This window comes from Centroberyx affinis, unplaced genomic scaffold (assembly GCF_046629955.1).
Source record: "Centroberyx affinis isolate AG114_WGS23_722 - 3 ecotype Tasmania unplaced genomic scaffold, CSIRO-AGI_Caff_v1 ptg001403l_1, whole genome shotgun sequence".
Classification (NCBI taxonomy): Eukaryota; Metazoa; Chordata; class Actinopteri; order Beryciformes; family Berycidae; genus Centroberyx; species Centroberyx affinis.
The window spans coordinates 78457-88171 of record NW_027279885.1 but is presented as its reverse complement, the minus strand read 5'-3'; the positions used below and the strand labels follow the sequence as shown (position 1 = coordinate 88171).

At 44.3% G+C, this 9715-nt stretch overlaps 1 protein-coding gene across 1 annotated transcript; it reads right to left on the bottom strand.

Moving 5' to 3' along the window:
* Positions 1-7835: 7835 nt before the first annotated feature.
* LOC139649840 (olfactory receptor 11A1-like) lies at positions 7836-8768 on the bottom strand. The gene has a single exon (XM_071526342.1). The coding sequence runs from the start codon at positions 8766-8768 to the stop codon at positions 7836-7838; it is 933 nt and encodes a 310-aa protein (XP_071382443.1).
* Positions 8769-9715: the final 947 nt, after the last annotated feature.

Sequence of the window (9715 nt, the reverse complement as noted above, 5' to 3'; positions counted from 1 at the left end):
CCTGGATGTCTTCATGTCCGAGAAATATTAGACTCAAACAACAGGAGCAGAGGTGCAACCATGAAACATACAGGAATATTACATCAGTAAACACACACTGTCTCTATTAAAAACACTGTGGATTAGTTATGAAAGGTAAAGGCCGACATTTCAACCATGGAGCCTGAAAAAGTAGATTGTTATCTTTTGTAAGGAATGACAACAACAGAGACATGAACATTTTCATCTAAAATGAATTCAACAAGATGAACATTGATTAGAAAAAGTGGATCAGACATTTCAAATCATCCAGTGTGAGTGTTTCAAACACTTCCACACAACTGCTCAGTGTTTCCTTTGAGCAGACGCTGATCCGTCTGTCAACAGTCGACTGGTTTTATCCCACAGTTTCCATCCTCCATGGATCTCATTAGACACTCAACCAGCAACTGACAACAACAGCAACTTTATTCCCAAGTTTCCTCATTGTCACAGTTTGACATTTGTCCATCAGGGCTGAGAATTTGGAAAATGCGTTTCCCCAGGTTGCAGGCAAAACAGACCTGGAAAACTTCATGAAATGAGTCTGAACTGTGAAGCTCAGCCTCCATGTTTCTGACAGGAATACTGCTCAGATCAGGTTCCTCCACCAGTAAAGGATTATGTGCCAACAGCAGGAATTGTTCTAGACATTTCCACCAGTTGGTCACATGAAGAGGTTGGCTAACGCTTCAGTTTAGCATCTAAAACAGTTTGGTTCAGGTTAGCTTGCTCATGGTTCAATAAATGAAAACTTGTTATCATGAGTTGAGAATTGAACCATCCGCCCCCCTGACCTCCACACCCTTACTTACGTCAAACTACTTCCTGTTTCTAGTCCTGTCTGCTCCACTTGATGCTTTTTCCTGGTCCATGTAGTGTTTGGATGTGGTGGAAGTCTTAGTGAAGCTTGTTGCTTCCCCAACTGCTGCACTGATGTTGAAGTGCCCTTGAGCAAGGCATCCACCACCCTCTGGAGTGGCCACTCAAGCCAGCCCACAAGATGTTAAGCTGCCTGACAAAGAAGACAGTATTTTCAGTATTGGACCCAAGTGCAGAGAACAGACAAGAGGCAGTGGAACGGTTCAACAGGTTTATTTGAACCACAGGAAAGGTATTCTACTTCCCTGCCTGTTCCAGTACCAAAATACCTGCCTGTTCCAGTACCAAAATACCAAATACCAAAAAGTAACAAAATACTCCAAGAAAATAAAACTAAAACCTATAAACTTACCTATCTCTAACTGCTGTGATGGTCGACAGTAAAAACTAACAAACAAAAATTCTGACTAGAACGCTATACTACCTGATACATAAACTTGCTATGACACAGAACTGAGAAGCCAGCCCACAAGATGTTAAGATGGCTGACAAAGGAGACAGTATTTTCAGTATTGGACCCAAGTGCAGAGAACAGACAAGAGGCAGTGGAATGGTTCAACAGGTTTATTTGAACCACAGGAAATACTAGAACAGACAGGGAAGTAGAATACCTAACTATACTAACACAATACTCTAAGAAAATAAAACTAAAACCTTTAAAATTACCTAAAACACAAAAGAAAACCTCTAGGTAGAGTGCTATACAAACTGATACATAAACTTAAGATTACACAGAACTGAGAACTGGGATGCAGAATATTGGTGATGTGAGACCAAGACTCAGCATGACTGGATGACAGAGAGGGGATTATAAAGGAGAACAAGAGAGCAGCAATAGGATGACACAGGCTACAGTCTTTATGTAAGTAATAGAAAAGAGCAGAATATTTCACATGGATAATTGTCTCCTCCTGCCTCGTCTGCGAGGACGCACCGTGACAGGACGCACCGTGACAGGACGCACCGTGACAGGACGCGCCTCTTCAGGACCACGGACAGCCTGCACAGAACTGATTTCTCTGTGGTTGTGGCCACCTTGCTTTTCATTCTGACCAGTACATGGTGATCCTGCAAGCACGGAAAGAAATGCTGGAGCGCTAAGAAGACAGTTCTCAGCTCTAGCACATTTATATGCTGGGATGCCCAGGACCCAGTCAAGCACCCGCTCACGCCCCAGCCCTCGTGCACCATGCCCCAGCCACTCAGGGACATGTCTGCTGAGATTAGCTGATGGAAGGTCACCACACCCAATGTGCTGCCCCCCGCAACATTGCCCAGGCTCTCCCATCAGCGGAGGGCCACACAAAGTCTCCGACTTACTGACACTTTGGTCAACAAGGACTTCTGTGGGGCCATGCCCAAGCCCAGGAAGCACCTCTGTACAGGACGCATGTGCAAGAGAGCTAACGGAACTACCTGAACCATTCCCACCATTAGACCCATGAGGCAATGACACAGCATCCAGCTGGCTTTCGCCCCCGGCCGGAAATAGGAGAGGCCTCTGAGAGCCTCCTGCCTCTCCAGAGTCAGTCAGTATCGCAGCCCTGAAATCCATTACCATGCCAAGGAACTGCATTGTCTGGGAGGGCTCCAATCTGCTCTTCTTCAAATTCAGGTGAAAGCCCAAGCCCTGAATATGCTCTAGGTCATTCTCCTGGACATGTGACGGTGACACTGTTGCTCTGTGTGGGTGCAGATCAGCCAGTCATCCAGATAATTTAGGACCCTCAGCCCCTGCTGCCGCAGGGCTGCAAGGACTGCATCCATGCACAGGGTGAAAGGGTGGGGTGCCACGGAGATGCGAAAGGGGAGGACACAGGACTCAAGGTGTTGCCCTCGAATGCAAACCTCAGAAACTGCCTTGCGCCACCTCTCTGATTGCTCCTTTCTCCAAGAGGGAAGTCAGTTCCACATGCAACACCTCCCTGTGCTGTGGGTCTGACATAGATAGAGAATATAGAGAAGGTAGCCACCCTTGTTAGGGGAGGGCTGCAACAAAACTGTAACCGGTAGCCCTTGGTCATGGTGGAAAGGATCCAGGGGCTCGCCCCCATTGCTAACCATGCTGTGCGGTGGTCTGAGAGGGAGAAATGACAGGCTGGGCTCAGGACACCATCAGGAGCGAGGTGGCTGCTTTGGACACCACGACCTGGAGCTCTGCCATCTTTCTTTGCCTGCTGAGACTTACGCGAAATGTCTCAAGTTGAGGCCTGAGGTCCCCTGGGCCCCGGTGTGGCTGCTCCAGGGAGTCCCGGGATTGACCCACTTTTGCCTGGCGGCCACCGTGGCATCAACCGAACATGCCTGACACCTGAAATGCACAGCGATGGGCCTCTTGGGCCTGCGGCTACCAGCTGCCTGCCCATCCCAGACCAGCGGTGTGCAGCTGCAGGGGCAACAAACTGTTTCTGTACTATTTCCACAAAGTCTGGTAGGCACCACTGTTGGGTGTCATCCTCAAACCGCGAGAGTACATGTTAACATCTAGCGCTCTAGCTGCCTTGCTTATAATAGCCGGCCATCCACCCATAGGACCATGGGTTAGCCGAAGACACAACGCTCACAGTATAATCATACCGGTGTCAGTATGTTATCTTCAAATAATTGTAAAAAACAGAGCTTTCTGTCAGCAGTTATTTTTGGATTCTTCTGGCTCTCATGGATGCTTACACCAGTTTAGAAGGTAGTGCATCTTTGAGCAAAATTGTTCCTATCCAAATAGAACACAACTATTGACAGAAAGTTTGGTTGTTTACAATTTTTTCAAGATAACATACTGACTCCGGTATGATCATACTGTCATTGTCACTACCACCGTTGTGTCTTCGGCTGGCAAAGTTATGGTTTCTACGAATAGGGATCATGACGGAAAACATGTTATTTGGGTCCAGAGTTCAAAATACCGAACTTAACAACATGTACAGTGAGGATAATGTTGGACCAGATAACTGTGGTCGCTCACACTTGGATAGTCCAGTGCTGATACTCAACTTCCTATCAAGTGTCTATAATCTGTCACTAAAAAGTCTACATAGCTTGTGATACTCATGATTGTGTGAAAAGTCTCTATAGATCTTCAGTGCCTGTGCTAGGGTTAATGTGAGGGTTAGGGTGAGAAATACTCTAATGTTAGTGTCAGGGTTAGGTTTGTATGTAGCTATCCTATGACTCTCTCCCAACCTGATCTCACACAAAAACATGAAATGAACATGACTTGTCAACACCAAATAATGGTTACATGAAGGAGACGCGATTATAAACAGGAAGTTGCAGTTGCAATTGAAGTAGCTCAGTGGACAGTCAGGGTGTTGTGATCAGTTGGTGGATTGGCCGATGAGTTTGACTTCAATGCCGATGGGAGTTCAATTCCCGGCTTGTATGAAGGAAATTTCTAGTGTGAGTCAAATTTTTAGTGAAAGGTTTTCTTATTTAACCATGACCAAAGCCTTTCCCTAACCTTAACCAAGTTGTTTTAGTTCCCTAAATTTAAGATAGCCAACCTTTAGCTGAAAATGTCGTGTCCAATTCATTTAATTCACCCACTTAATGAAATTGGTGCCAAACCCAAATCTGTAGCCACAGCTTATCAAGTCCGCATGCTCAGACTGGATTCTTGTTCTTGTCTTCCTGCATCAGACTCTCTGCAGACTCTCTCCAATGACAGACTGGAGGACCAGAGACATGTTGACACTGGAAACTGATTCATTGTAGAACTAGTTTTAATAGAATGCCTTGCTGTTGCATGTGTTTTGTCACCTTGCACTAAATGTGAGCTGTATTGTGCTCTTATATGTCATGTGCCATGTGTACTCTCGTTCTTTCTTTATTCTCTTATTTTGTATTTTTATTTTTAAGGAGTGCTAATTCCTTGTGATGGTTTTTTTTTAAATTTATTTTTGTATATACTTCTGGTTTATGTAAAGTGTCTCTGTGTATCATGGAAAGTGAACCAGTCACACTTCTGCTGTGACATCTATGTTGCCACTAGCTCTTTTTCTACAGATTATTAAAATAATTCCAAAATACATGCATATGTTTTTAATCTTGTTCCTGTTTAGTGTTAAATTAAACCTTAAATAAAACAGAACATGAAATAACTTCCCATTAATGTAATAACACTTTGCATCTAAAGCATCATAATCCTGTTAAAGGGTAACTTCGGTATTTTTCAACCTGGACCCTATTTTCCCAACTGCGGGTGTCTAAGAAACTAATGGGGACAACAGTTTTTGAAATTGGTCCAGTATTGAGCGAGATCGCTTCAACCGGCAGCCGTGAAACGGGCTGCAGTGTAATCCGACGGGGCAAATGCGCACCGTCAATGTACGTCCACTAAAAGTGCTTGTTTTTGCCACTGACTGGCTCAGATTGTTATTATAAGTGTCTGACAACAGTATGGAAAGGACCCTATACAGAAATGAAACGTACTTCCTTACCTTTAGCTTGATCCCGTCTGTGTGTAACCAAGTCTCGCCCAAGTCCCGCGAGAGCTTAGTTGTTGCAGGAAGTCACCTGTGGAAACGTGAGTGAGAGTTGGAGAGAGGAGTGCCACCGGGAGGAGTTTGTTGTGTTGGAGTAGAGAGATCGTAGCTCAGTGTTATCTAAAAGATTTTCTAAGTCATGGCTGAATATTTACCTGATTTCGACAACGTGGAAGAGGCCTTTGAATTCGATGGCGGCCCGTATTTATTTGAGCCAGAGTATACGGATGAAGAGCTCCTACTCATTGAAGAGCTACCATCATCATTCATTGCCAGTAAGTATCTCTATGATATCTGCTAATGTATAGGATATACAAATGTAGGCATAAAAGTGGTCTTATAGGTCGTATAATAGATAAGCATAAACATGACATTTTTACACCACGCACACACACTTTGGCAACAATATTACACAGATAATTTCAGCTTGTTGATATCACTTATTGTATTATTATGAATGTCAACTGCTGAAAAGGGGAAATGAATCTATATCCATATTTTATAATCAATCATGACTCAGTTGATAGGCTATTTTACACATACTACTGGCTAGCTCCGCCAAGGAGGTTATGTTTTCGGTGCCGTTTGTTTGTCTGTCAGCAGGATTACGGAAAAAATACTGGCCCGATTTTCATGAAACTTGGTGGAAGGGTGTAGCATGGGCCAAGGAAGAACCCATTAAATTTTGGAGCGGATCTGGATCCGACTCACGAACAAACAATAATAGCATGAACCTTGGCGGAGGTCTGCGCTCTCCGAGTGCCTTTCTAGTTTAGTGATTGTTTTTGCCGTGTGTACTGATGCCAGGACAACGCAATAACTTTAGCTAATAACATTACCTCCACTCTGTCTGCAGCAGGTCTCTCCACTCTTGGGACAGCATTTTTCTTTAGGAAAAAGTGCTTTGGGATAGGATTTCGTCTCCTCTTTGGCTGGCTGTAGTCATCCCGGTCAAAATGGTCACTGCAGACCCGATGGTCTGCAAGGCGCAGTGTATGGACAGGAGTGTTGGCATCCATTTGTAGCACAACTAGCCACAACTTCAGCGGGTCACTATCCAACAAAGGCAGTCTGTGAAAGCTGCGCGAAGTGTTGCACGACATTTTGTTGGCACAATTCGGAAATGCGCAAACACAAACCATTGTTTTTTTTATTTTTTTTTATTTAGATCTTTTAGATAACGCTAAGCTACGATCTCTGTACTCCAACACAACAAACTCCTCCCGGTGGCACTCCTCTCTCCAACTCTCACTCACGTTTCCACAGGTGACTTCCTGCAACAACTAAGCTCTCGCGGGACTTGGGCGAGACTTGGTTACACACAGACGGGATCAAGCTAAAGGTAAGGAAGTACGTTTCATTTCTGTATAGGGTCCTTTCCATATTGTGTCAGACACTTATAATAACAATCTGAGCCAGTCAGTGGCAAAAACAAGCTCTTTTAGTGGACGTACATTGACGGTGTGCATTTGCCCCGTCGGATTACATTGCAGCCTGTTTCGCGGCTGCCGGCTAAAGCGATCTCGCTCAATACTGGACCAATTTCAAAAATTGTTGTCCCCATTAGTTTCTTAGACACCCGCAGTTGGGAAAATAGGGTCCAGGTTGAAAAATACCGAAGTTACCCTTTAATGTACAGAATATAAATTTTCCTTCAGTGGAGTAACAGTTACCTGCCATTTATGTCAAAACTTCTTTCTTGTTAATGTGATCATTTTTTACATCATTGTTTTTATACATGAACAAAAAGGTTGACATTTTCAGTTAAAAAAGTAATAACTAAACTGATAGTGTTTATATTCATCCCTTAGTTAAGAGCCAAATACATTTTTTGGCAATTTTGACTATTATTATTATTATTCAGATTTTTATGTATGTTATCTATGTTTTCATTAGATTATTGTGTTGACAGGATGATGACACCATCAGCTGTAAATTGTTATTAGTCTAATGGTCTAAAGGTTTATTTCATAAATGGGAATGTTAATACATAAGCAGTTGTGACAAACAGCAGCAGACTGGTTGTACTGGTCAGATCCCAGTGTGACTGTGTTGAGCTGCTGAGTGGAGCTCTGTTAATATTCCCTGGATCAATAAAGATTCAGATAACAATGATGATAAGAATGTGATGGTTAACAATCATGACACAGTTCCCTAGTAACACAACAGGTTTTTCACCCATTCAGAAAACATATCCTGATATACATTATCCATGCTTTTGTTACTATGTTTTATTATATCATTGAAATATGTGTTACATTAACAGGAAACAGGATTATGACTCTGTTTACTTTAATGCTTTATTTCATAAATGGGAAGTTATTCTCAGTTGTGACAGACAGCAGCAGACTGTGGTTGCACCCAGTGTGAGTGTGAAGCAGAGTGGAGCTCACTCAGCCTTTCCTGGATCAATAAAGGTTTAAAGAACAACAGCAATATGAAAGTAAAAAAAAATCATCTTTCAGTTCTGCGGTAACACAGAAGGTTTTTAACCCGTTTAGAAATCTCCTGTGTCTTCAGCCCGTAAACCACCGGGTTGAACAGAGTTGTGATGATGACCATCAAAATGGACATGACTGCGGGAACAACGGCGTCCACATCGGCCTGCAGTCGGTTGTGGACGAGCTCGAACACGGTGCAGACGGAGTAGTTGATGAAGACGAGGAGGTGAGGCAGGCAGGTCCGCATCGCCTTCCCTCTGAAGGAGCCGGACTGCCGCAGGCAGACCACTAGGATCCGGCTGTATGAAAACAAAACAAACACTATCGGCAAAAACACGATCATTGCGTTGCACAGCAAGCTGTACACGTTGTTCACCAGCGTGCTCCCGCAGCTCAGATTCACAAAGGAGTAGATGTTGCAGTAGAGTCTGTCCAGTCCAAACCTGCAGAGCTGCAGTCGGCCGGCCAGCAGTGCACCCCCCCCCAGCAGGCTGGCCGGCAGCAGCCAAGCCAGCAGCAGCAGCGCCGCTACGGCCGAGGGCGACACCAGTGTGGCGTACCGCAACGGCTCACAGATGGAAACGTAGCGGTCGAAGGCCATGACTGACAGCAGCATGAAGCCGGACCCACCCAGGGAGTAAACGACAAATGCCTGACAGAGGCAGGCGGAGCGTGACACGACAGGACGCTCGGACAGGAAGTCAGAGAGCAGTTTGGGGTAGATGGCGGTGCTGCAGGTGAGCGAGTTCAGCAGCAGAGCGGCGATGAAGACATACATGGGCTTGTGGAGGCTCCGCTGGGAGCAGATGAGGAAGACGATGAGGGAGTCTGTGAAGGAGATGAAGATGTAGACTGTCAGGAAGATGAAGAAGAAGAGATATCGGAGTTTGTCGAATCCGGCGTGACCTGGCAGAGTCAGATAGGTCTCGTTAAACCCCTCCGCCATCCTGGATGTCTTCATGTCCGAGAAATATTAGACTCAAACAACAGGAGCAGAGGTGCAACCATGAAACATGCAGGAATATTATGTCAGTAAACACACACTGTCTCTATTAAAAACACTGTGGATCAGTTATGAAAGGTAAAGGCCGACATTTCAGCCATGGAGCCTGAAAAAGTAGATTGTTATCTTTTGTAAGGAATGACAACAACAGAGACATGAACATTTTCATCTAAAATGAATTCAACAAGATGAACATTGATTAGAAAAAGTGGATCAGACATTTCAAATCATCCAGTGTGAGTGTTTCAAACACTTCCACACAACTGCTCAGTGTTTCATTTGAGAAGACAGTGATCCGTCTGTCAACAGTCGACTGGTTTTATCCCACAGTTTCCATCCTCCATGGATCTCATTAGACACTCAACCAGCAACTGACAACAACAGCAACTTTATTCCCAACAGTTTCCTCATCGTCACAGTTTGACATTTGTCCATTAGGGCTGAGAATTTGCCTCAGCCTCCATGTTTCTGACAGGAATACTGCTCAGATCAGGTTCCTCCACCAGTAAAGGATTATGTGCCAACAGCAGGAATTGTTCTGGACATTTCCACCTGTTGGTCACTGTAAAGTTTCTGAATAAAACACCGACACAACTGAATAATAACGTTAACTTCTTTAGTGAACTTAATCAACTCTAGTGGCTTCCATACATGTTGCTTTTCCCACTGTTGCAGCTATCACACCGGGCTCTCATAATCTGTCCAACCTATTTCTTTTAAACACACTACCACTGAACCAATGAGAGCCTCCATACCCCAACAACAAAACTAAGAGCGCCCCTCTGTGGACAATATAAAACACTATCAAATGACAACATAAACACATCACATGCCATAAGCCATAAACATTACAACCCTCCTTTCCTTCCTTTTTTTTTTTTTTTTTTTCC